This window comes from Platalea leucorodia, assembly GCF_965183815.1.
Source record: "Platalea leucorodia genome assembly, chromosome: 15".
In the NCBI taxonomy this organism is placed as follows: Eukaryota; Metazoa; Chordata; class Aves; order Pelecaniformes; family Threskiornithidae; genus Platalea; species Platalea leucorodia.
The window spans coordinates 13,080,928-13,108,873 of record NC_138837.1 but is presented as its reverse complement, the minus strand read 5'-3'; the positions used below and the strand labels follow the sequence as shown (position 1 = coordinate 13,108,873).

General features: G+C 44.4%; 1 protein-coding gene across 1 annotated transcript; it reads right to left on the bottom strand.

Annotated features, from left to right (window-relative positions):
* Positions 1-630: 630 nt before the first annotated feature.
* On the bottom strand, positions 631-27,946 carry LOC309597898 (ankyrin repeat and MYND domain-containing protein 1-like; the record flags this gene model as incomplete). The annotated part of the gene is made up of 18 exons (XM_082327889.1): positions 631-813; positions 1,708-1,778; positions 2,309-2,428; positions 4,143-4,297; positions 6,245-6,311; positions 7,214-7,379; positions 9,599-9,712; positions 10,573-10,704; positions 11,743-11,850; positions 12,537-12,698; positions 15,026-15,166; positions 15,640-15,811; positions 17,245-17,303; positions 18,764-18,928; positions 21,437-21,653; positions 22,675-23,111; positions 26,126-26,272; positions 27,839-27,946. 18 exons carry the CDS (start codon positions 27,944-27,946, stop codon positions 631-633), a joined length of 2,724 nt encoding a protein of 907 aa, XP_082184015.1.

Below are 27,946 nucleotides of genomic sequence, written 5' to 3'. Positions count from 1 at the left end.
TAGCGAGGTGGGGGGGTTGGTCTTTTCTCCCAAGTAACAAGTAATAGGACGAGAGGAAACGGCCTCAAGCTGCGCCAGGGGAAGTTCAAGTTGGATATTACCAAAAACTTCCAGGCACACCTGGAAGCTAAAGTCCAGCTTCATAAAGATGCTCCAGACCTGGAAAGGCTCTGGCCTCAAATAGTCCAGCTCATCTGACTCCGGAGATGGCTACTTAATCCATAACATGACAGTCTTCACACAGCTTCATATGGCGATGTGTGGTCATTGCTTTCCATGGCCTTATGGGTTCCCTTGTCTGGACAGCCGCCTGTGGAGCCTCCTCTCTTGCCTCAATGCCTCATGGCAGCCATCTGCAGCCAGCCTTCTTTCCCCATGACTCGGGGAGCTAAACAAAGGAACTGCAGGTGCCTCAAACTACCACCATGGGGTATTAGGGAACACAAACACACCACTAACATAGGGAGGCTACATCAGTAGGTACATTAACAATTTACACTCATCTACAAATTCTCTCCTTTTGAAAGATGACGGAGTATCACTGGCATCCATAACAGAAAGAGGCAAATGTAAGATTTCTGCTGTTTTTCATTTATAATCATCCACCCAAGGTGCTTGGAGTTGGACTAGTCAGTCAGCAAAACCATCCAGATGGATGTCACCAAACCAGTTAACCAGTTTTTCCTTCTTTGTAAGCACCAGGTTGAGCTGAGCACCTCCCTTGATTGACTCCTCAATCACCTGTGCTAGGAAGCTGTCAGGAGTGTACTCCAGAAATGTCCTGGATTGTTTGTGCTCTGCTGTATTGCCCCTCTGTAAGACACCAGGGTGGTTAAAGTCCCCCATGAGGACTAGGGCCTATGAGCGTGAGGTTTCCTCCAGCTGTTTGAGGAAGATCTCATCTACTTTTTCCTGATCAGGCAGTCTGTACAGATGCCCCCCTGACATCACCCATGTTGGTCTGCCCACTAATGCTGAGCCATAAGCTCTCAACCGGCTCATTGTTCACCCCAAGGCAGAGCTCCATGGATTCCAGCTGCTCTCACATAAAGGGCAACTCCTGCTCATCACCTTCCCAGCCTGCCCTTCCTAAAGAGTTTGTATCCCTCCACTGCAGCACTCCTGCCATGTGAGCTTTCCCACCACATCCCTGTGACCTCAATGAGATTGTAGCCCTTTAATGGCATGCAAACTTCTAATTCCTTCTGTTTACTCCTCATAGCGAGTGTATTAGTGTACAGGCACTTCAGAAAGGTGCAACACAGTCATGCTGCTTTCCCAAGAAAAGCTGAGAGCTTCCCCCATGATGCCCTCTCAGCATTTCCTTATTTGTGGGCGGGCCCCATTCTGCCCTGTTCTGTTGATTTGGAGGACTTTTAACCACATCACTCTGCACCTTTGCTTCCCAGAGCAGTCCACCACTTCCTCACTTGAATGTGAATATCTTATTCCTAGTCTCCTCGCGTTGGCCAGCCTGTTAGCAAAGATGGGTTTTTTACCCTATTTTTGTCAGGTGGATTCTACCCCTCTCTACCAGTCCTTGACCCCCAAAGAGGGTCCTGTGGTTTTAAAGTCAAGCCATTGTCAGTGACACAGCTGCACAACAAGGTGCTGAACCTCAAGATCCATCCACTCCTCCTTAAGCCTTTCCACTTCAGCAGTAGGATCAAGGAGAAAACCATCTGGGCCCCCGACCTTAACGCTCACCCCCAGAGCCATGTAGTCACTCTTGACACACTCAGAGACTCTCCTGGCAGGACTGTCAGTGCCCATGTGGGCTAACATCAAGGGGTAATAGTCTAAGGGCTGAACAGTCCTCAGCAAGCTCTCCCTAGGATCCCAGACCATCTAAGCCCCCCAGGAAGCAACAAACCTCCCTAGAGAGCAAGTCCAGTTGCCAAATGGGCCCTCTGTTCCCCAAGGGAGGGAATATTTGTAACGAAGTTTAATAATGGGCAATACTGGTTTTTAAAGAGAGAGAGAGAGAGAGCATTAGACATTAAAACCAATCTGAAGTTCACTATATTTCTAATTGAAAACATTTATTTAAATATATAACTTGTATATACCCACACACCGGTTTTCAATGGCATTATCGTCCTTGAGCTCATATGGGGTATCTTAGAAGGATGTTTTGGCTTTTGTTTCTCAAAACGTGTCAAATTAGATCACTTTTAACCTTAGCAGCAGCAGAGCACAAGGCAGAAAGTACAGTGGTATTAAAACTTGTCCACACAGTAGTAGGAGTGACTTGTTTCAAGTCAGGCATTCTTCCCACGATGCTCTCTTCCACCAATCCCAACTTTACTCTTTCTTCCACCTCTGCTTTCATCTTTTCCTTCTCTTCCCTTTTTCCCCTTTTTGCCAGTGACAGTCTTTTTGCATCCTGCACTGCTTGCCTCCGGAGCGGCCTGGCCTGTACTCTTCTCTGGGAAAAAAAACAAAAAAAAAAAACCAAAACCCAACCCTTTGGGTGACCTTTGGTTTCTCTGGAAAAATAAACTAGAAGCAGGTACAAGACTTGAGGAAGTTTCTCTGTTGGCAGTTTATCAAATGTGACGTTAGCAGACAGAACTCTCAGGTAGACCACCTACTCGCTCACCTATGAACTCCCTAGCAAACAATGACCACATACGGGAGTGCCAACGATACGCGCGTCTTCTCATAACCATATCTGCGAATGTATTAACCCTGCGGTTCATGCTGACTATTAGTTACTCCAGGACTCAGTTAAACATTGAGAGTTTTGCACATAAAGTACAAAATGAATGCTAATCGCATTGCCCTACATTGAAAAGCGCAGGAATCGGGAAACAGGGTGGAGGGCATCAGAGGCTCTCAGAGCAGCAGACTGGATCGCTCAATCTGTGAGGGAACTTCAGGTCATTTTGAATTAAGCACAACCATGGGAGAGAAAAAAGAGACAAAACAAAGGAACAAACAAAAAGCTTTCTACCTCAAAATTAACTAGGAAGGAAGACACTACTTAAAAAGAAGTTTGTTTATTGCTGAGAAAAATTCTGTCTACAGGAAGACATTCACACTTGTTCTGAATTGAATTCACTGCATCTGAATCGAATGAAATTTGGCATTTGCCATACAGGAAAGGGATTACTACAAAAAGCAGCAGTAATTTACATAATTACTAGTTAACATCCTAGCATCACCCAGCTCCACCCCTAACACATTACATTTTTAAAGACAGGGTAGTAAAATTCTGTTTTTTAAATTAATGCAATTTTCTTTCATGTTTAATCCTCCAGTGTACAACTGCCATATTACCCACCATTTGCCCCTGTAGTTTGATGTCTTGTCTATCCTATCCTATCCTATCCTATCCTATCCTATCCTATCCTATTCCATTCTATTCCATTCTATAATAGTTTGATTCTATTCAGAGCCCATACTGGTAAGCACGTATGTTTGCTATAACTTATCTTCAGTGGGACAGACCCCACTATCCCCAACACACGGGGTTTTACATGTATCCAGATTTAAAACTCCCATCCCAGGCAGCCACTAAAAGACAGATTAATCACAGAACTTCTGTGAATACAGCAGTTCTGTATCCATCTTCACATTTGACAGATTTCTCATTCAATCTATGTGAGCATCTGATATAATTAAAATAGTGTAATTCCTACCATGCTAGTCTTCTACTGCTATGGAGCATGTGCCGTGTGTAATGTGGCCTCATTTTTATCAGCACAAGTGTAGTTTCAAAGAACCACAGTAGTGCAGTATCAACAATTCCATGCATAAAAGTCAGAAATCTCATTGATTTCTCTTCTAATATACAGATAGAGGTGATTAAGAGGCAGAGTTTGTACGGAAAGCTCCACTCTGCCTAGCTTACTAGATCTATTGTGGTCCTTCAGCCTGGAAAATTATCTATGATGTCCACAGTAGCTGACCTCAGCCTTACAGGGAGCATTTCCTTTGCTCTGTGCGCACCTTAAAGATTCTTCTCTCTTGAAACTGAGAGTAATGACCCAGCTGTTCAAGTGAATGAACTCAACTGTTTGTTTTACTTAAATTCGTTCATAAAACACATTTTACTGGTCTATTACAAGGAAGACATTCCCAGGTCAGTACACATGCACAAACCACTGTACTCGTATAGTAATGACAGCCAGACTTACCCAGCAACCCCAGGCACTCCTGCCTATGCCGCTCGTTCCAGGATTTCCTTCTGCAAGTCTCACTGCAAGTGAAGATTTCATGACAGCGCATGCAAGGTGAAAGCTGAACGCCAACTGAACGTCCACACTGGTAGCAGTATTTAAAGAACGATAGTCTAGAACAAAGGTAGTTGTAAAATGAAAGCACGTTATTGTTTGTTTAGGGTTTTCCTCAAGCTGACAGCATGTTTGCAGATCACAGTAAAACTAAATCAAAGTGGCTACAATATAGAAATAACATTCAACAATGATGTTCAACAAGAAAGGAACAGTAGACTCTGTAGCTTATCACAGGAGCCTGTGGGGAACAGACTGCACACCAGCTGCAGAGCCAGCCCCCAGAAACAGCCCCCCAAAAAGCCAAGTGTCCTAGTGAGAAACCAAGCCTCTACCAAACCAACATCCCCGTCCTGCCACACACCAGCACGCTGTGTGCCTCCATGTCCTCATGACACTGGCAGGCAGACCAGATTATACATGGCCAGAGATAACAAAGCCAAGCTGGCAAACAAAAAAACCCTCACAGAACCCACTGGAATACTGCAGAGACAAACAGGGACGCTCACAGGCCACTGCACCACAACAGTTATTCCAAAGTTGGAACATAAAACGAAGAGTGCTTGGGCTAAGGCTTTCAGTGGGACTGGGAAACAGAAGTGCAAGCTGGACTATGTATTTACATCCTTTTTAAAGTATTTAAGATCTTTAAGATCTTAAGATTATCTTTTTCCAATAGAATCATAGAATCATTAAGGTTGGAAAGGACCTCTCAGATCATCGAGTCCAACTTGTTAACCTGACTGCCTGGTCCGCCTCTACACCGTTTCCCTTAGTGCCACATCCACACATTTTTTTGAACACTTCCAGGGACTGTGATTGCACCACTTCCGTGGGCAGCCTGTGCCAGTGCCCGACCACTCTCTCCATGAAGAAATTTTTCCTAATATCCAGCCCAAACCTGCCCTGGCGCAGCTTGAGGCCGTTCCCTCTCGTCCCATCGCTTGTTCCTGGGGAGCAGAGACCGACCCCCGGCTCCAGCCTCCTTTCAGGCCGTTGCAGAGAGCCATGAGGGCTCCCCTCAGCCTCCTCTTCTCCAGGCTGAGCCCCCCCAGCTCCCCCAGCCGCTCCTCCCCAGCCTTGTGCTCCAGCCCCTGCCCCAGCCTCGCTGCCCTGCTCTGGCCACGCTCCAGCCCCTCCATGGCCGCCTTGGGGTGAGGGGCCCAACGCTGAGCACAGCATTCGAGGGGCGGCCTCACCAGTGCCCAGTACAGGGGCACGATCACCTCCCTGGTCCTGCTGGCCACACTGTTCCTGATATATAGCTAGCAAGTTTCACTGAGGTTTCATTTGTCTCTGCAAGTCATGACTGAGATGTATTTGTAAAATCTTTGTGTGCTACTTTAACCTTCCGGATTTTCTTTTAGTGCACTTTATGTTCTTCTGGCTCTTTCTGCATCTTATGCTATTATTGATCCATCTCGGTTCAACAAAAATGCTACCTCAAAATTTTTCTCTTCAAAAGCGCCCCAGTTCCTGACACCTCTCTTACTTCCTCGTGATTCAAATACTGAAACAAAGTTCAGAAGCCTGTGAATTCCCTGCAGCAGGAGAAACTGATGGCAGAATTCAGTATCCTTGAGGCAAGCAATTCCATTATCATTCAAGCTGTTGTTCATACACAGTTCCAAGAATAACATTCAAATTGTACAAGTCATTCCTGCAATTTCTGGAGAAATTTAAGCTACAAAATTGGTATGGGCCTATTTCTTAGCATTTTCATGCTACTCTAAGGTACTGATGTCATTAATTGGTTTAAAACACAAGGGCACGCTGCTTCTCACAATGACTGAATACTAGGAAGACTCTCATGGCAAAGTCTGAAGCTGAAAAAGAGTGATGTGAGCAGGGCAGAGAAAGAAGCTAACTGATCAGTCTGGATAGAGTAGAGAGGAAAAGTAGGAGAAAAATGGCAGGGTGACAATGGTTTTGGTGAGGAAAAAAAACAGGGCACAGTATTGTTGACTAAGAACAGTCAGTCCTTGCGCGCAGCATCTCTGCCCTACCTCACTTCTTCCACATGATGGCTCCCTCCGTTCTTCTTTGAAAGGCGCGTATGACCGGCTGAATCCACTACACCAACGAAAGTGGGCACCGGGGAAAACAAAAATCAGTATTCTGACTTGAGCATTAGCATACTAGTCACAAGATCCACCGTCATTAAAAGTTTGCTTGGCTCCATCTACTGTATAAAATTTGAAGGTACATAATAAAATGCATCTTCCATCAACAGGCTTCAGGAGCCAAGAAAACAGGAGCCAAGGTGCTACGTCACAGCCAAGAAGAAACCACACAGATAATTTACTCTTACGTCCTGCTTGTGACGAGCCACAGAGTCTCTGGTTATGCTGAACGGCAAAGGTAACAATCTTAGATTCAACTCTCACTTCCCAAGTGTGATACATCTTCTGCCCCAAAGACTCGCATTCAGAGACCTAGATTCTAGGCCTGATTTCACCACACATTTGAGCACTACTGAGGATATAACTCAAATCATCTTAATTTATATATTCATTGTTGCTACTCTCATAGCAGAAGAGCATTGATACAATGGGAGTCTTAGGAAAGAACCTGAGAGTAAGTTGCCATAAGCAATCACAATACGCTAGATGTCCATAGTCACCATTGCGTGCATCCCGTTCCCTGCACTAAAGGCAAAGCAAGTCCAAGGTTCTCCCATGAAAGAGGAGCAAGCTCCCTCAATCACTCCTTAACTCGTGGTCCTAGATCTTGCACAGGGATTTACCAGGAATCAGCTGCCAGGCACTAAACTCATATTCAGATTTTCTTCACAATGCCTTGTCCATTCTCTTTAATGTTTGTAGACCCCCTGCATCTCCTTACCAAATATGTAGGAGCAGTTTTTATTAGGAGTTACCTTTTCAGACAGTAACACTGGAATTATAACAATAAATTCCCCTTCACACCAGGTGATGCTACCCTTAATCTTGAACTACTCTTAGGCTTGAACTAACATTTCTTAGATCTTCTCAGCAATTCTTGATCCCACTCTTTCTCTTTCAGGATGACACGTTCCCGGAGCTTCGCTGTAATGTGTTCCAGCAGTGATCGGCGTGTTTGAAAAACCTCCTGCTCGGATGGTGACAGTATGTGGTATGGTGTGTGAGCAATTCTCCTATCCTGCAACATACCACGAGTTAATCCACTAATGTACGGGAACACTAACACACAAGTGTTTCAGAGTTAAAGCCAACCCATTCCAAAAGCACAGCATCATCCCTGCTGGATCCTGGCTTGGAGCTCAGTCTGTGACATGGGGCACAGGACATGTCCAGGTTATACATTCTAGCTGTTGCAATTATCAGTTTGGTGAGTGCTTAACAAGTTAACTAAAATGATTTTCAAATGTTTCTTCAAGGTGGAATCATAGAATAGTTTGAGTTGGAAGGGACCTTTAAAGGTCACCTAGTCCAACCCCCCTGCAATGAGCAGGGACATCTCCAACCAGATCAGGTTGCTCAGAGCCCCGTCCAACCTGGCCTTGAATGTTTCCAAGGATGGGGCATCCACCACCTCTCTGGGCAACCCCTGCCAGTGTTTCACCACCCTTATTGTGAAAAAGTTCTTCCTTATATCGAGTCTGAATCGCCCCTCTTTTAGTCAAAAACCATCACCCCTTGTCCTATCGCTACAGGCCCTACTAAAAAGGCTGTCCCCATCTTTCTTGTAGGCCCCCTTTAAGTATTGAAAGGCCGCAATCAGGTCTCCCCGCAGCCTTCTCTTCTCCAGGCTGAACACCCCCAGCTCTCAGCCTGTCCTCACAGCAGAGGTGCTCCAGCCTCTGAGCATCTTCGTGGCCTCCTCTGGCCCCACTCCAACAGCTCCATGTCCTTCCCATGCCGAGGACCCCCGAGCTGGATGCAGGGCTCCAGGGGGGTCTCCCCAGAGCGGAGCAGAGGGGCAGAATCCCCTCCCTCGCCCCGCTGCCCACGCTGTGGGGGATGCAGCCCAGGAGACGGTTGGCTTTCTGGGCTGTGAGTGCACATTGCCAGCTCATGGCCAGCTTTTCATCCACCAATATCCCCAAGTCCTTCTTGGCAGGGCTGCTCTCAATCCCTTCATCCCCCAGCCTGTACTGGTACCGGGGATTGCCCCAACTCAAGTGCAGGACCTTGCACTTGGAAGCTGCCCTCATATCGCAGAGCTCCTCTCCCAGCACTTCTGGAAGCACCAAAAAGTTTCTTGGAAATGAAGACAGCCAGAGGGCACTGCCTGTCCACTCTTACGTTCCTCCGTTCCCCGTACTGCTTCCCTGTAGCCAGCGCCAGCAAGGAGAGTACAGACAAAAGTCCAGAGCAAGGCAGGAAAGTAAGCAAGGTACCTGAAGTATGGTGGTCAAGTTTGACCTGTGATTACAGCTATAAATTGCTTAATTTATTTTCCTGCTTGAGGATCAGCTGCGATTGCAAGCAAAGAAATCCCAATTTAATGTCTACATAGAACATTGGCGTGAGATGCAAAAACCCTCGTTAGCTCTCAGCAGGCTGCTCCGCTGACTGAGGTGCGCCATTACTTTTGTTCTTTTCAGAACAACTACTGTTTGTTCCAGGCGTAAGCAATCTGCTTATCACGTAAGCTTTCTTGTTAATAAGGCTATAAAAAAAAAAATCTTCTATCAGTTCTAATTAGAACTGTCACAGGATCCCAGGCCTTTTAAAAGCTTTTTTAAACAAATACATCCAGAAAAAAAAGCATCAGGCAGAAATTTGTTAGTTATACTTCACAGTAAGATTCTTTTTATAAGGGACTAATACATGATTAAGGATGACTTTAGTAAATCCATTTATTTATTTAGCAAATATATATTTTAGTTATTTCATATACAATATATAACATATAATACATAACCGATATTTTAATGTATGTTTTATTTAAATGTATGCTTTATTTAAATATATACTTTATTTAGGAAATCCATTATTTTAAAGTTTGATCAATAATGTCCTATCATAGCTTACAACACATCTAAAATTACTGTAATATATAACCCATAATAACTTCTCCTGATTTGACTGGAGCCTCACGGAAACACATATTCCTTTTGGTTTTAATGCCTGGGTTTAAGATGACAATTAACTCTTTCCAATCCGATTATGAATGGAATCTTACTATAATACGTGACAGCAAGAATTGCCTTCACAGGCAAAACTGTCAGAGGCATTCAGACTTTAAGTGATCAATGTTTCATTTGGTGCTGAACTGAGTCTCACAACAAACGAAAGGAAAAAGGAAATTTCCGTGAAAGTTCCTGAAGAGGCCCCAGACAATTCACAAGGACACAACGGGCCATGTATTTGAATGGATGCAAATGCATTCAGATGCAGGAACTGAAGTCATACCTGGTAATATTTGTAATACGCATAGTCAACAGCGGTTCCCACAGCTTTTCTCTGTCCTTCCCTGAGAGTAACTGGTGCAAGGATATCTGCGCCAGCTTCAAGCAGCTTATCAACCTGAAGAAAGCAAGTCATTACACATCCAAGCGAAGAGAAAACTCTCCCCAAAAAAATGTGTTCGCACCACAGCTAAAGAGACAGGCCTGAACATCAGAGCTTAACCTCTATTTGTGAGACTATTTTGTGCACTGAAGCATGCACTTCTTCTGCCCCTTTACAGCTGATGATGAACTGTCAAATCTAAATGTGTTTTGTAAGTAAAACCTTCTTGCAGGCAGTTGCTACGTTTCTGGGTATCCCACAATCCTGCAGCAACAAACGAAGCAGGGACAACTAGTGAGGGAGGGGGCAGAACAGAACCCAGCTGGGGGAACTGCCTCTGCTCCCAGACCCCTCAGCTGCAGCCTTCCTCGCCTCCACTCTGAATGAGATCAGCCCCAGGCTCCCTGGGATGAGGAGAAAAACCCCAATTTTCACAAGGCCAAACGCTGTCGCTGACCTCATTGCAGATGAGAAAGTGCGCTCACCACAAGCGGTACGGACCACTTTACAGTAACAACCAAACACAATGCAGCTCTCTGCGTGGATGCTGGCTGTGTTTATAAACAAGGTAACAGTCAGATTTGACAGGGCTGTGGCACTACAACCAGCCCATTTGACGTTAATGTAGCATTTCCTCTTCTACACAAGGAGGTTATCATCCTCTTCACTCAAACATGAAAATGAATTTCTATACAAAACCCCTGTTCCTCAGGACAGAAACAAACAGCATTACGAACAGACACAAAATAATTGTTCCGGAAAAAAAAAAAATCAGCTTACCCATTAAAGAGAAAGGGGACTCAACGCACCTGACAAAAATCACTGGTTTAAACCAAAGTTTAAAAAAAACAACAAACACCCAGATATTATCTCACCAAAGCAATCCTCTGTGCCGTCGTTCTCTGCTGCTCATACGCCGTACTGACAGCTGCACAGAGGGCACTTTGTACTGCTCCACTTAACGGCAGATTCGGGTTGGCCCCATGTTTGAGGAGTTCAACAACTGCCTGCAAATGGGCATATGCAAACGGAACAAATTAGTGACTGGAGAAGATATTACTGACAGTTCTACGGCAGGAAAGTGAGACCCTAGCCAGGTCAGTCAAGACCCTAGAGCTTTACGGTATTCACCACAGCACACTTGGAGTATCTGCCAGTACTTGTCACAGCTTTGGTAGCATACAAAAAGTTAGCTCACTGGCTAGCAGTCTTCACTTCTTTTAGCGTGAATCATAATGTCATCATCAAATACTTTACCAAACAACAGTATCAAAGAAATGAGAGGGCAGCTGAGCTCCGTGGGGAGCCAGGGTGCCACTCTCACCCCCTCGCTCTCCTGCCTTGCTTTCCACAAAGATGATGAGCCAGGAGCCTGGACACAGCGAGCTCTATTCAGAGAGAGGCAGAGCCCTGCAGACACATCTGCTTCATCACCTGCCTTGGCTGCATGTCTTCTCTTGCACCATGCCGGCTGCTGTGGACCTGCGCTCACGGGCCCAGTGTGGGCAGAAAGAAGTCCATTCCCTGCTCGGGAAGACGGGTGCTAACTTCAGACGCTGAATTCTACTGTGTGAACTATAAGCCTCATCTGTGGAGTGCTGAGCCTCATTGCAACCAAATGCTTTCTAAGACTGATCATTAATCTTTACATAGAACAGCATACTTCTTACCATCAATGGCTGCACTTTTGTCTTATGCCCAGAAGCGAGTGTTTTGGTGTTTGGCTGGGTTGCTCCGGGCAGGGAGGCAGCCTGTAAGAGAACTGAATGTCCTTGTGCTTCATAAAATGAACACAGTTCTCCAAATGCTAGTACCTTCTGGGTCCTACCCAAATATTTCTGGCTACCTCATACTACAGTCCTTTAGGACTCCTCTAGTTCGGCTCATGAAACATCCATAGGTTTGAAAAAAAAAAAAGTAAAAACTTTATTATTTTCACTGAAAATGTATGACTGCAAGCACCACTCATTATGTAGTTTGGCAGAGAAGGCAGACATGAATGAAGAAGTACACCCAAAAAAATGAAGGAACTTAAAGATGCTCACCAAGTCATTCCCACTGGCAATTGCTAAGGAAAGTGGTGAATGGCCACTCCACAACGTGTTTGGATTTGCCCGATGCATTAAAAGGAGGCGGATAACATCTCTGGCATGCTTTGTAGGCAAGTGCGGTGGAAAAAGGTAGAATTAGATCATGATAAAGTTAAATTTTTAATATTAAATTTAATAATAATAGTATAATTAATAAAATTAGCACCATAAAACACACTCAAACCTTTCACCTCAATTATGATGTTATAATAAAAATATACGTCCACTTTCTCATGACTGAGAAAACACAATGGTGAAACCTCTTCACAACCAGGTTATTAAATCTCATTCATCCTGCCACCAGAAGGAATGTCTGGGTCTGCTTCTGAACAAGTAGCTCTCCCCTCAAATACCTTTCTCCAACTGTATGCATCCCAAACCTGCTAGAAGAATGTTACTACAGTACCAAATCAAATGCACAGAGGTTAGTGCATGCCAAAACTAAGACTGTCCAACTTCAGATTGGCCTTGTGGATGATTAAGTTAATGGCCAATTAACCAACGGAAACTCAACTAAAGGAGTTTCTCTTGTCAAACAGAACTCCAAAGATTTAAGAAATGTTTTTTCCTCAAGTGCTGCTAGATTTTTAATCAGTACAATGCTAATAATTCAGTAGAAAAGGAGTTTATTCCTGGTATTCAATCAGCTCCTTACAGAGGGATGAAATCTCTTCACTGCCAAGTTATGGCATTTGAGATTAGCTTAGAACTACTCCCTGTGAGCAGAGCCTCAGACGCTATGATCTTACCTCTCTCTTATCCTCTCTTTCGCATGCAATGTGCAACGCGCTCCTTCCACCTTCTTCAGGGGCAGGACCGCTATAGGAGGAAAAGTACTCTTGTGGTGGTCCCGCTTCATTTTTCAGTTGCAAAGTGACATCGCCTGCCAAGTTGGCTTCTCTGGCTTGAGACTGAGAAACCTAAGTGAAATGATGTGCACATTTGCAACATGGCTTAAAGACAAGTTAACAGAAAATAAACCTGCCTAGTCACCCATTGGTCTGGATCTCAGTCATGGACAAGACTTGTTCAGCCCCATGAAAAAAACTGCCACCCTTTTTCTACTTTCTTCTCTACATTCAGGCCGTATTTGCTAGACTGCTTTCACACTGCACACTAAGAAGTTTAATAAAACCAGTGGAGAAGTCTCGGGAAGGCAAATTTGAGAGACAGATGTTAATAACTTTTACTGGGCCAAACGATATGGTGTAGGGAGTGGGACGGAAGAAGCAAGCTTTCAGGCACAAAGGGCCTGCCTTGAGTCAAGCTCATTCACATGTCATTCATTTAAGGTCTATGAATATAGGGTCACCAGATCAATATAAAAAACAAAAGTGATATTTGAGAAAGTAAATCTTGCTTACACTGTGTCTGGGCATTCTGTAACTAAGTACTGTTGATAAATAGGTAATAAGTTCTCCAGTTTACTACTTAAGGACAAAGTATTAAAATACAAACTGAAAAAGCCATCTGATCTCCCTGTCCTGCACACATTCACCTTAGTCCTTGTCATGACAAGATAAATTTTATCAGTCTAGTTACATAAGCCAGCTCCTTTTTTAAGTGACTGGGACCTGCTGGTGTGCCAGGGGGCTGGCCAATGTCATTGCAAGGCCACTCTGGTTCCCTCTGAATGGTCATGGCGAGCAGGGGAGGTTTCTGAGGAATTTCTTTGCTTTTCTGGCAAAATGGAAGGAAGAACTAGGGAACTACAAGCTGGTCAGCCTCACCTTGGCCTATGGGAAACTGATGGAAAAATCTTCTGAGAAGCCATCTCCAGACATATTACAGATAAGAAGGTGACTGGAAGCAGTCAGAATGTGTTTGCAAAAAAGAAATCATGCCTGACAAACACGACAGCCTTCTACAATAAGATGACCAGCTTGGGGAAAGATGGGAAAGCAGTGAATGTTTTTTACCTTGACTTCAGCAAGGCTTTCAACCCTGTCTCCCATAACATCCTCACTGACAACCTGAAGAAATATGGACTAGAAAATTGGACAGTGAGGTGAATCCTGGGTTGTGATCAGCAGCACGAAGTCCAGCTGCGCCATACCCCAGGGGCAGATACTGGGGCCAATACTATTTAGCGCCTTCATTAATGACCTCAGTGCTGGGACAGAGTGCATCCTCAGCAAGTACACGGATGATACAAAACTGGCAAGACTGGTTTAATGCACCACAAAGTTGTGCTGCTCTTCAGAGGGAGCTGGACAGGCTGGAGGATTGGGCAGAGGGGAATCTTATTAAATTTAACAAAACGAAATTGTTGTATTGCTCCCCTGCACCTGGGGAGGAATAACTCCAGGCACCAGTACATCCTGGGGGCTGACCAGATGGAAAAAACCTTCTAGAACAGGACCTGGAGGTCTTGGTGGACAAACTGAACATGTGCCAGCAGTGTGCCCCTGCAGCAAAGAAGGTCAACAGCGTCCTGGGCTGCATTAGGAAAAGTGTTCCCACTGGAACAGGTTGCACAGAGAAGTTGTAGAGTCTCCACCCTTGGAGATACTCAAAAACCAATTGGACTAGAGCAACCTGTTACAATTGATCCTACTCTGAGCAGGGGTATTGTACTACACAGTCTTCAGAGGTCCCTTCCATCTTTCAACTGTTCTGTGACTACATGATTTTGTTACTACAACTTAAAGTAATTTCTAAGGTAACAAGTGCCAGAAAAAGCATGTATTGCTGGTATAGCTCTATCAGCAGTAGAGAATTATCATCAAAAATGGCAACTCTAACTAAAAAGTGCTATACTACCAAAAAAGTCTACTGCTAGGCTGACCTTCTGCAACCTGGAGGCACAGCAAATGCTGCAGGAATCTAGCAGAGACAGCCTGGGTTGAAGGAAAAGAGAAATAAGGAAAGAAAAGAAGGATTAGGCCAGCTCCATGGAGATGAGACAAGCAAGTCCCATCACAGACATATCTGTTTCTGCAGTCTTATCTTCAGGCATTTGTACTGGACTACACGCAAGAGATTTCTAAACTCTGCCTTATATAAGGCACAATAGCAAAATGTTCTGGGGCACCAAACCAGAAGGATATGTTTACTGCAACCCAATACTATAGACCTCAAGTGGCTTTTTGGTTTTTTTTTTTTTTAAAGGTTCTTTCTGCGGAATGTGAAGATTTTACTGTGAAATCAAGCAGGCAGGAATCTCAACTCCCTGCTTAGGTCCTGTGCAATCTGAATTTCAACAGCTGAAAGAAGATGAACTCAAAAAGCAACATACCTTGTCTGGACCGTATATCTCATTTCCATCTTCTGCCCTTGCATTAAGATCTGGAGCAGAGTGCAGGAGGTATTGTGTTATCTGGACTCCTTCCTCCCCGGGAATTGAGGCAGCTATGTGGAGAGGAGTTAACCCCCGTAACTGAAAACACAAACATAGCATTAAGACTCCTGTTTATCACAAGCAGCACTTAAACAGCGCTAAATATTTTTTCAAAGAATAATCCAAGCTCACTCTTCCCACATGCTGTGGCTCACAAAGAGCCACCATAAACCTAGAGCCTCGAGTTACAGGACTGTGGAACACTAAAGGTCCCAGACACTAAACCTACTAAATATCACAACAGCTATTAGCAACTTGAGGAGCAGCTTCACAAGTATTCCCCAGCCACACACAAGCTTGGCCACCAGGAAATATGAGAAAAAAAATACTTGGAGAGTAAGGAGCTTTGCGTTCTTCCTATTAAAAAAAAATATCCGTGAACAGGATAATCGCTTTTAACAGCTTTCTGGCACTCTAAAGCTGATTCCGACATGCAGGATACTTTACAGTAGGGCACGGAAGCTGCAGTACATATCTAGAATCCCACATTATGAATTATAATGCAGTAAAACCTTGGATGGAAGCCGCACATCAGTTCTGGCTCCCCTTTCTAAGAGGAGTTTCACTGCTTCTGCATCTGTGGCTTTAACAGCAAAGAAGAGAAGGTGTGGTGGGACCCAGGATGCATTGGGATCTGCACCTCGACGAAGCAGCAGTTGGATTGTTTCCCATCTCTTCTGTCGTCTAGAATTGACATGGAAAATACCACAATAATGTATTCGCATCGTCCAAGAAAACTCTAAAAGCTAGTGGACTAAAATGACTCCCAGGTAACAGGCATGAAAACTGTCACTTAGCAGAGGGAAGACATGGCAGTCCTCAGGGCCGCATCACAACATCACCACCCAGGCAACAGCACTATGACCTGAAGAGGGGACAGCACTGCCAGTGTCTCTCAGCCCTCCAAACTAAAGGAGTAGCATGCAAAAGCACTCCCTGTGGTCATGAAAAGCCCTTGCGTGGGAACAGACAGCCAAAACTAGACAAGGTTCTCTGCATCTCCACCAGTCACTCATGTGACTTGCAAACATTTAGTCTTAGACTTGTTTAATGAAAGAAACAGACTCCTCCTTCCCGCCATCAAAGACTCCTTGGAAAGTTTTTTCTTCAATCATACCTCATTCATCCATCCCAAGAGAACAAAGGTACAGTGTTTCCCTTAAACAAAAGCTGGAACAGGAGCTATGCTAGACTAGGACAGTATATTCCAGGTGCCATCTGCATTTCCATGGAGGCAAACTATCCACACGCACACCCCAAAATGAACTGACACCACCAAAAAAACAAATAAAAGGGCAATCAGCGCTTGGAAATCACCCAGAAACGCCATCACAAAGTGTTCTCGGTGGAGACTCATCTTTTCAGGCATGGTATTAACTCAGCTTTACCCACAAGGCCTACATTCAATGGATCTTCATAGTCCAATAAACAACATGCAATATGCAAAAGATTTCAGACAACAAGAATCATGGGAGGTGTGAGGATGTGTCACAAAAGTAAAATGTAAGGGATGAAGGCCAGAAGGCCAACCAGGAATTTACAGTTTGGGAGTTTCAAGTTATCAAAATAACCTACACTGCCATAAAACCCAACACAAAAACTTCATCATCTTTGGTGACTGCTCTGTAACCAAAGCAAAAAGCAGATCATGGCCCTTTCAAAGATCCACAAAGGCAAAATAGTTGGACTACCTTTCAGTTGACACTGCTGAACACACACTTGCAGAAAACAACTAGCAAGTTCATATGTAGTCAAGACTTGAAGAAGTAAAGTGAATATATTCTCCTTCCTCACATCTACACTACACTGCAAGTGTCCATTGCATACTTAGCGGCTTTTCATGCTCCGCTAAGAAGTCGTCTTGTTCAAGCATGATGTCCTTTGCTTGAACCACACTTTTCCATTGCAACCTTTGCCCACTGCTGACATGGGTTATATTAGAGTGCATAAACAATGAGCGGCTTCTGCTGGCATGGAAACAAGATCTGCCCAGTTAAACAAACAAAAATTATCTTTCCGTGCAATGGATGCACACTTCCGTGAAATAGGTGAAATATCGTTACCTTCTTTATACAAAAGGGTTTATGAGAGTTGGTCTCCCAGTGCATGAGACTTACTCCGAGATTATGCCTTCAGCCACACTGACTGTTTCTGAGGATTCTGATTGTTCATTCCACTTAAAGATATAAAAAAAGAAAGACATTACAAAAATGACAAAAAATCCTCTTCCAATGCACCACTCAGCATATTAACACATCAGAACAGTAACACAGTATAGCATATAATGATAACAGAATTTTGTTAACAACTGTTAGGGAAATCATTTAGAAGTAATTTGTAACTATGTTTTTTTAAAAAAAAAATCTCTTAAAATAACAGAATACTTTTCTTGTTATCTTGTTATACAAGAATACACCAACTTCTATGGTGTCTAAAGCATGTTTAGAAGAGTTAAAAGTTTCTTCCAGTATACATCACCTAGCTTAAAAGAAAAAAAATTGCTGAAATAAAACAAGACACTTACAGATTTTCAACCTGCATTAGCTTGCATGAGAATCTGGAACTAGGATCTACAAGGCTGATGTTTCCAAATCTGGATGCATACTCAAGCCAGAGGAACAGGGAAAGCAATGTACCTTTACCTTGCGGAATCTCAGAGACTGTGAGAGACACAAACCAACACAGAAAGATCCCCTCTCTATTCCTAATTACCACATATTACCTCCAAAATGAGAGGGAATAGCTCCACATTGATTTTCTGTGCAGTTTTGAGCAGCTGCTCTCTCTCGCTCCCCTTCTTCCTTTCCCATAAAAGTCTTGCAACTTTAGCAATGGGCCACCACTTGAACACACTCTTGGAACTGGAACAGCGACTTCAGAGCAACCAAGTACTTAATTTCTAACAAGTTTCCTCAAGGCATGGGCCACAACCTCTCTAGCCTCATGTGAAAGTCTCAGCAGTGCCCTTACATTTCTAGACTCCTCTGGAACATTCCAAAGACCACACAGTTCCTGCCCAGACCCCTTTTTAATCTGTTTTCTAATCCTGGCTGGTGTTTCCTGACATCCTTGCTTTCTTTTTCTTTCCCATTCCCAGGTTTGCACTCTTACAAAATGTATATCGCGTTCCTACGTAGGAAGTCCGGAGCCGGTGTTCCTCTTTGCGGCAGGAGGAAGGCCAGGGATATGACCCTTCCGTTGTGAGCACTCCCCAAGGATCGGCAGACTTCTGACAGCACAATTACTTTTTACTAGCCACCTCCACGATGCCAGCAGGATTACGTAGTACCAGGAGAATCACCTACATCCCATTGTTCTCCTTACACTTTTGTAATTCCCATCAACTGCCCCATCTCCACTGTGCTAAACACCTAGCCAACACGGCCTCACAGCTCTGCTATCGATACAGCGCCTTCTTTCAATTGCAGAGTAAGCTTGTAACTGCACTGGAGCTTGGTCCTTCCAGTTGGGAGTTAGCAGTGAGAGCAGAGATCATTCTGCATCCGCAGAGTGCAAAATGCGTAACAGTTCTGACTTTTTCCTAGGGAGTATACACAGTAAATTTAAAAAGCAAGCTTACAGCTTGAGGAAATAATACATTATGATTCTGTCATTTTAGATTGGAAGTAAACCAACCTTGTAACTGCGCAAGCTCCTCTCAGCAATATTACCCTTAAAAGATTCTTCTGGATAAAAGAGAATAAAGCACATGGAGAGAGCAGATAATCCTTCATCACTACACTTATTCACATCAGCTCCACTATCAAGAAGAAGATTGACAACGTCATTGTGGGAATGGACCTGTAGAGGGGAAACATCCATACTTGCACATATATGTAAACACTTCTAGCTTTTGACATGGAAAGAACTAACAACACAGTTTTAAAGTAGTGATGCTCTACACTGTTTAGCTAATTCAAATTTATATTTCCCACAAAACAGAAACACAATACTGAACCATGTCTTACAGGGTTCAGAACATGCATTTTTCAGCTCATTTTTAACTACTGGATTTCACAGGAATTCAGTGAGGATTCATGCACAGGAAAAGACTAAAAGCGACTGAGATGGCTACAGGAGAAATACAGTGTTCTGAATTATTATCTAGATTTTGTTAGCCATTTACAATGAATGCCAAGTATTGAGGTAGCTGAAAAGGGCATGAAGAAAAAGGCGGGGGGGCAGGATTTCATCCCCCTTCTACAGAAACTGAAGCTGTGCACGCATGGTTTCTAGCCGCCACCACTTTTCACCAAAACCAAAACAACTCTGTCTGAATCTCATTTCAACTAGGAGAAAAAATAACAAGGGCACAGCCCCATCCAAGAACATAGATCTAGTCCACTGCATAATCATAACCTGAAATCAAACCTGACAAAAGCCTGCCTTCATTGGCTTCCATTTTATTTTATTTTCCTGTTTTGGATTTTGATCATGTTATCATCCCTGTTCTCAGCACTGTACCATGTCCTTTTCTCCACTTCTGCAGAGAAGTGTCAATGAGATGCTGGGAATATTAACATGGCTACCGTGAGTGGGAAACAAAGCTAAGGAGAGGACTGATGTCTTCCCAGGTGAAGATATTGAACGTGGCTTCTCCTCAAATGGAACTGGCAGTTACAGGAGAAGCAGCCAGTCTCTTCTCTTCCCTGTTCTCCTCGGAGTAGCATGCATCCCAACAGCACAAGTCCACATGAAGAAGTTTAATGTCTCAAACAACCTCCTGGAGAAGTCTTTAAAAAATGCACTACTGTTTTTAAAATGAACTTTAAGAAATTAAAAGACCATTAGTAGTGACTCCTATATGACGTGCAATAATATCTTTACCTTTTCTGGAAGAGTAGGGCTGGATGGAGATGAGAGTATTAAGTCAAGCTGTATATAAGAGTTCTGTAGTGGTAAATAAAAAAGAGCGTAATAATACCTGGATTTCTTTCAGTCCAGTCACTGAAAGCAAGAACAACTTCTATTTCTTACATTAGTAAGCTCCATTTACCAGCATTTTTTGATGACTACACACTGACATAGTCTATGGTCTTGGATGGGCAGACAGTGGGATAGATAGCTGAAAGGATGAAAACCAGATCTCCCGGGCCAGTGGACACAAGGGAATAATTCACCACTGAACACCTTTGTACTAAGGTTGACTTGATACTAGAACTGCTCAGGTGTCACTTAACAAACACTGCCTTTATATACATTTGTAAGACATATAAACAGGGCTCGCATTGTTTCAGTGCTGGGAAAGCCTGCCATGTGAAATCAGCCTGCAGTTCACACCTTTGACCTTAATAGTATATTACATAATTCTTCAGTTACAATATCCCACATATAGCTCTAAAGAACCTTAATGCAGTAAATCCTATACTGTGTGCACCAGTACTTTTATCAGTTACTCCTGTATATTTTGTGACTGAGTCACCTCCTCCAAATCTGAATCTCAAATATAATCTTTTTCTGGTGGGTTTGGATGTTGAGTTTGATCACAATACTCTTTGAAAAACAAAATAATAATATGATAATAGTGTAGAGGCTATGGGTACCACATATATTTAATAGCATACTGTCCTGGTTTTGGCTGCGATAGAGTTAATTTTCTTCCTAGTAGTTGATGTAGTGCTGTGTTTTGGATTTAGGATGAGAATAATGTTGATAACACACTGATGTTTTAGTTTGTTGCTAGGTAGTGTTTATACTAGTCAGGTACTTTTCAGCTTCCCATGCTCTCTCTGCCAGGTGCACAAGAAGCTGGGAGGGAGCACAGCCAGGACAGCTGACTCAAACTGGCCAAAGGGCAATTCCATACCACATAACGGCCTCAAGCTGTGCCAGGGGAAGTTTAGGTTGGATATTAGAAAAACCTTCTTCACCAAAAGGGTAGTCAAGCACTTCAACAGGCTGCCCAGGGCAGCGGTTGAGTCTCCATCCCTGGAGGTATTTAAAAGACGGGTAGACGTGGTGCTCGAGGACATGGTTTAGCGGGGGACTTGGTTGTGATAGGTTAATGGTTGGACTCGATGATCTTAAGGGTCTTTTCCAACCTTAACAATTCTATGATTCTATGATTCTATGATTTGAAGTCATCTCTAACACTTACTGAACAGCTTCTTTTAGGTTACTTGTTTACTGTGGGGTTTGGCATGATACCAGTCATTACAGACACTATTCATGCCACACCGCTTTTCTGTTCTTCCTGTTTACTGAACATTCCTTTCACACTATGGAATGAAACAAGAGAAAAATTTAATCCAGCCTACTATACCAGGAATTTTCTCGTCATGTGGTAAAGAGTCATGCTTAGAGTCTTACAGCAGCAGCAGCAAGTGCCGTGTATCCATGTTTGTCAGCTACGTCTGGATGAGCAAGCCCATTCCTCAGAATCGCGTAGACCCCATCACAGTCTCCTCTTGCTGCCTTCTGAATCAGCTGCTCGGAGGCAAGTTCCCTGGGGCCTGGAGGCCCAAAAGTACTGCGGGCTCCACTGAGAATGAGGTTGACATCTGAAGTGAACTCCCCTTGACAGCGCCTAGAAAAGGAGAAAAAAGTACGGCACATTTAAGCAGCTAGGTACTCTTAGACCACTACAGCAATTAAAGAAAAAACACATCAAGAATAAAATATGTTGGCGAGCAAGATGGGAAAATAAGGCCGGCTATCATTTTAAGAACTATTTCAGATAGTGTAAGCTTGCTTACATTAATGGCAGAAAGGCAAACCAGTGTACGGGGTACTGGCAGCAGCATATAGATTTTAGCTACAGAGGAGTTAAAAAATATCCAGCCATCAAACATCTACTAAAATAGGAAACCAAAATCTAACTACTGCGTGTTTCTATGAACCAATTTATCATGCACACTCATGACATCTGTTTATGATTTGATTTCCGTCACCTGCTTTAGCTATGACTATAAAATACGCTTATGTAGCTTGTGTTCCTATCAAAAAAGCCAATCCGGAAATACTCCGCAGGCCCCAAGAGCATCTCCACGTACAAGTACCGAGCCACATAAAAACTGACGTGCAGTTGGCAGTTCTACTAGCTGTAGACTTGCTGCAGCATGTTTAGTATAGCCTTGAAGGAGAAGAAGAGTCAAGACAACCCCAAAAAGGTATCATTGGCCAGATGTTCAGTGCTTTCGAAAATCTGGCACGATGCTTCTCCCTATTTCTACCTCTATGCAAGACACTACACGCTCAGAACAGGGAAGGTCAGAACAGGTCTCTACAGCGCTGGCCTCCCAATTCCTTTCAAGACTGGACTTCCAGAAACTCTGACATGCTTATGAGCAATGAGACCATTTTTATAGGTGTAACCAGGATAAAACAGACATTTAACTTAAAGGAATAAAATTTGTGAATTGAGAGATGAATATGTTGTTTGTTTCTTTTTTTTTAAAAAATCTGTATTGGCAACTTCTAATCTCAAGGCCATTAAAAAAAATTTGGAGTGCAGCTTTTACCCTGCAACATAAATTTGAAAATAATGAACACCCATGGATAATAATTTCTAAAAATCCATACATAATAAACAAATCATCAATGGTTACCTGTGCTTATAGACATGCGTCTGCATTCTGACCAGTAGAGGGGTGACATTTGCAACAGGCCAAGGGTCTTCCTCAGGCAGCTTTGGGGTGTTCTGAAAATACCAAGCATCACACTCTTCCAGGAAGGAACGAGTCAAAGTAAGATGATCTGTGTTACGAGAATATGCAAAGACTCCTTCAGGGAAAATAGCCTTATCATCAAAAGGGAGATGCTTATAGCTATGGAGAAATGGGTCTTCCTCAACTGAAATATACTTCTTTTGAGAATTGTCATCAATGTATCTGCAGTGTGCTGGATAATCCACGAGAGAAAAATAACCAGGTACTTCAGTACACAGCTTAATTAGATGATCCCTGAGCCACAAGCCAATGTCCTGACAGCCATCTGGATAGCTCTCAATCCCTGGTCCAAATCGCTCATCAGATTTGTACAGCCCCTTAAGAAACAAGTAAACTCATTAGTGTCAGAGATCAAACAAGTTGTACAATTAAAGTGTGGTTTCTATTTATTTATTTATTATTTTATTTTATTTTATTCTAATCTGGCTGGTGCTGGAGTTACTGGTCCACCTCCTATTGACAGAGCAATAACTGCTGAGGCCAATGTGAACAGCAAAGCCTTCACGTTCACTTTGGTCCATTTAATAGCAAACACAAACCTTCCAGCATGAGAACAGTGGAAGGCCCTAAATTTAACTACAGTGGGATGTAATGTTTAGGTGAAACTTCCTGATGGTTTTAGGGCCTGAGCAAGATTTTCTTTTAATTTTATTCCAATTTTATAGACCAATTTTAGATTCATTAGCCATGCTGCTACCTTTCAGGCCAGGCCAGATTTTTGGTTAGATTTTCCTACTTAATCAAAGCTAACATGTCTGACATACATCTTCACAGACACAGAAACTGTAAATGACAAGTTATTTCTTTTCTTACAATGGTAACTAAAGTAGGATATCTACAGCCTTGCAAGCATGACAAGACATGCCAACAGAAGAGTCTCAGTAGCAAATAAAGCACTACAGGACAGTCCTCCTATAAGGGTATCGTAGTTTGGCCATGACACTATGGTAGGTAAGGCATTACCAAATTTCAGCAGACTCATGCATATCTGGATTACACATGGTTGAAGACAGGTTCACACTAAGCTATCACAACCTCAAAACCGCTATTTAAAGCAAAAATTAGCAACTTCACATTGAGCTGTTTAGCTACAAAGATAAAGGAGCAGGAGAAAAGCGCTACCCCTGGCAAGAATAAAATTCTGAGTATGGTTATGATCTGAAGCTTCTCTATTTTTCCCCTAGCTTTAGATCATACATCACATACTCAAATTAAAGCTCTCCTAAATCCATGATTAGTGCCACATTATCAACATTCAGCAAGAATACTATGTTCTTGTTGATCACCTTCTCAATGCAAAGACTGTTATGTTGTTTCTCTGGATGTTTTAGATTATTTGATGAATTGCAGAGATACCCAGGGATCAGTAGGAATGGGTGGGCGGTGTTCCCCTACGCTTGGGACTTTTCAGATACACCTTCTAAGAAAACAAAGAAGGACTGCAAGCTCTTAGAAAACAAGATTTCCAGCTTCTACCAGCAACATCAGGTCTGAAAATGATGCAAAACAGACAACTAGCTACCTGGACTCTTCAGATTGCTCTCTATCTATCTCCACAGTTTCTTAAAATGCAGTATTTTTGCAGTTTCATATTGGTGGCATCCTAATATGCCTTTTGAGAGTACTGTCTAACTAATAAGCTCTTCATCAAAGAAGGAGAAAAAATACTGAGATCTTATACATTAGATACTAGAATAAGAAACTGTTCCGGGCATCAGATTTTCAGTTCTGGGCAGATGGTATCACATCACAGGGCTGAAAGGAGGATCTGGGGAACTACAGGCATGTCAGTCTGACCTCGGTGCGGGGGAAGGTTATGGAGCAGATCATCCTGAATGCCATCACACGGCACATACAGGACAACCAGGGGATCAGGCCCAGTCAGCATGAGTTTATGAAAGGCAGGTCCTGCTTGACCAACCTGATCTCCTCCTATGACAAGGTGACCCTTAGTGGATGAGGGAAAGGCTGTGGATGTTGTCTGCCTGGACTTCAGTGAAGTCTTTGACACTGTTTCCATCAGCATTTTGCTGGAGAAACTGGCTGCTCATGGCTTGGACGGGAACACTCTTTGCTGGGTAAAAAACTGGCGGGATGGCCAGGCCCAAAGAGTTGTGGTGAATGGAGTTAAATCCAGTTGGCAGTCAGTCACAAGTGGTGTTCCCCAGGGCTCAGTGTTGGGGCCAGTTCTGTTTAAAATCGAGTGCACCCTCAGTCAGTTTGCAGATGACACCAAGTTGGGTGGAAGTGTTGATCTGCTGGAGGGCAGGGAGGCTCTGCAGAGGGACCTGGCCAGGCTGGGGCGATGGGCCCAGGCCACTGGGTGAGGGTCAACAAGGCTCAGGGCCGGGTCCTGCGCTTGGGGCACAACAACCCCAGACAACGCTGCAGGCGTGGGGAGGAGTGGCTGGGAGCTGCCCGGCGGGAAAGGGCCTGGGGGTGCTGGTCAACAGCCGCTGAACATGAGCCAGCAGTGTGCCCAGGTGGCCAAGAGGGCCAATAGCGTCCTGGCTTGTATCAGGAATGGTGTGGCCAGCAGTACCAGGGAGGTGATCATGCCCCTGTACTGGGCACTGGTGAGGCCGCCCCTCGAATGCTGTGCTCAGCGCTGGGCCCCGCACCCCAAGGCAGCCATGGAGGGGCTGGAGCGTGGCCAGAGCCGGGCAGCGAGGCTGGGGCAGGGTCTGGAGCACAAGGCTGGGGAGGAGCGGCTGGGGGAGCTGGGGGTGCTCAGCCTGGAGAAGAGGAGGCTGAGGGGAGCCCTCATCGCTCTCTGCAACTGCTTGAAAGGAGGCTGGAGCCGGGGGGGTCGGTCTCTTCTCCCCAGGAACAAGCGATGGGACGAGAGGGAACGGCCTCAAGCTGCGCCAGGGGAGGGCTGGGTTGGATATTAGGAAAAAATGTCTTCACCGCAAGGGCAGTCAGGCGCTGGCACAGGCTGCCCAGGGCAGTGGTTGAGTCTCCATCCCTGGAGGTATTTAAAAGAAGGGCAGACGTGGTGCTCGAGGACATGGTTTAGTGGTGGGCTTGGCAGTGATAGGTGAATGGTTGGACTTGATGATCTTAAGGGTCTTTTCCAACCTAAATGATTCTAGGATTCTATGATCATCTCCTTCAATAATTCCCCATGCAAAAGTTGAGTACAGCAGAAGCTAAGCTGTTGAAAAGAGTGCCCTAACTCACTGGAGATCAAAGTATGATGATTTTGCTCTAAAGAACCAAAACACTAATGGAGCTGCTTGAAAAAAATCCACCCTCAAGTTTTCCTGTACTTATGCTGACTTTGAAAGGCAAGGATATCGCAGTATTAGCACAGCATTTTTCCAGTTACCTGAAATTTTCTGCCATCATTCCATTCCAGGGTCCCATAGCCTTCTACATGGCCAAGATAAAGAGCTCCTGTGAATTTGGAACCATCAGGCCAGTAGCAAATCCCCTTCCCATGGCGGTGGTTCATGTAGAACTGTCCTATGTATCTCTGTAACCCACAAAAGAGGACAAGACAACAAGAATGATACAACTGACAGGACAGAAATAAGTGAAATTGCCTCCTTACAGCAACAGAGCAGGAGTAACAAGGTGGCACATGAAGAGCAAACTGACAGATGAAGAGGGTGAATCTGTTACACTGCTGAGAAAGACTGGGCACTGTCTCAACTCCATTTCAGTCACGGGCTTCAAAACTCAGCCAGGATTTTACCAATTTCTCTAGAAGCTCTTCTATCATATAGCAATCAGTAGTTCACACTACTTCAGTAGATGCATCTCAGCGTTCATACCCTTGGATACACTGCCAAACGATGCAGGCTAAACCAACATCTATTCAATCGTTCAACAGCTTTCATAAAGACCTGTGTGCCAGTACACATTTAGCATTCTGCCTTCAAACCAAAAGGGAAATCGACACAACCATAAAGCCCTCAATTGTCAGATGCAGGTGAAGCAACTCGATTATTAAACCTCTACACACTACTTGCTTAAAAGATAAATATGACTGCTACTCCAGAACTGGCATTCCTACCCTTCAGTAGAAAGCACTGATGAAATTTCATATCATAGGTAAACACAGTGCTGGATTGTATGGAAGTGGTAGAAGCAAAGTCAAAAGGTTGTCCCGAAGCCCCTCTCTCTTCAGTGAAGAAAACCTTAGCAACCAACCTGCTCCTCTGACTGTTCGTGACTAAATTTGATCAATTGTCACTGATTTCTGTCACAAACACTTTAAGGTGTTCACTATTTTGAAGCAAAACCAGACTTTTGGAAGATATTTTATATCAATTAATCAAAATTTGATAATTCAAAAAAAACCCACTTAAAATCTCAAATCCTTACGTCTTCTGGTGCATTCAAAATAATAATAAAATTTGCAGCTTTGCCACAGTCCTGGCATTTTGTGGCATAAAAGGAGTGACTACCTGTAGCTTAAAGAAAAGACCCACAACATTATGGTGGTAATAGCAACAGCACCCACAGCAACCATGTCATATTTTCTCTGAGACTGAGGACAGACGAAGTCATCCAGGCAGCAGAGCAGAGGGTATTATCTGAAAACTTGTGTCCCAGCTTGCATTTTTGCCATGGATGTGTTACCAACCCGGACACGGAGTGACAGAAACACGCAGAAGAGCAGCCAGGGCCGATGCACCCGGTGAACGCACTCTCAGATGTTACATGGACGCCAGGAAAGTGCTTGCCTCACTCACAAATAAGCTGAAACTACCTCGTTTGGCCCCAACACAGGGCGAGAAGGGAAAGGCAGGCCTAGGGAAGCCTGCCCTTCGGAGCCCCTCTCCTTGCAAGGCGGCGATGCCGTCAAAGCGGGGGTGCAGGGCACCCCCACGCCTCCCCCGCGGGCGGACGGGGCTCTCCAGCGAAGCCGCCTCTCCCCGGTGCCCCCCGGCGGCCCCTCCTGCGCCCGCAGCAGCTGGAGGCCCAGCCGGGCCCGCGGGACGATCGTACTCGGGCGGGAGAGGCGAGACGCCTCCGACGGCCTCTCTCCCCGCCGGGCTCAGGCCCGCAGCCCAGCACCCCGCCGGCGGCGTACCTCGCCGGCCCGCGGCCCGCGGGGCAGGCCCTGTCCGGGGCAGGGGCCGCAGCCGGCCGCCCTCGCCGCTTCTCTGCCCTCGGCGACTTGCCCGGCGCCGGCCGCCAT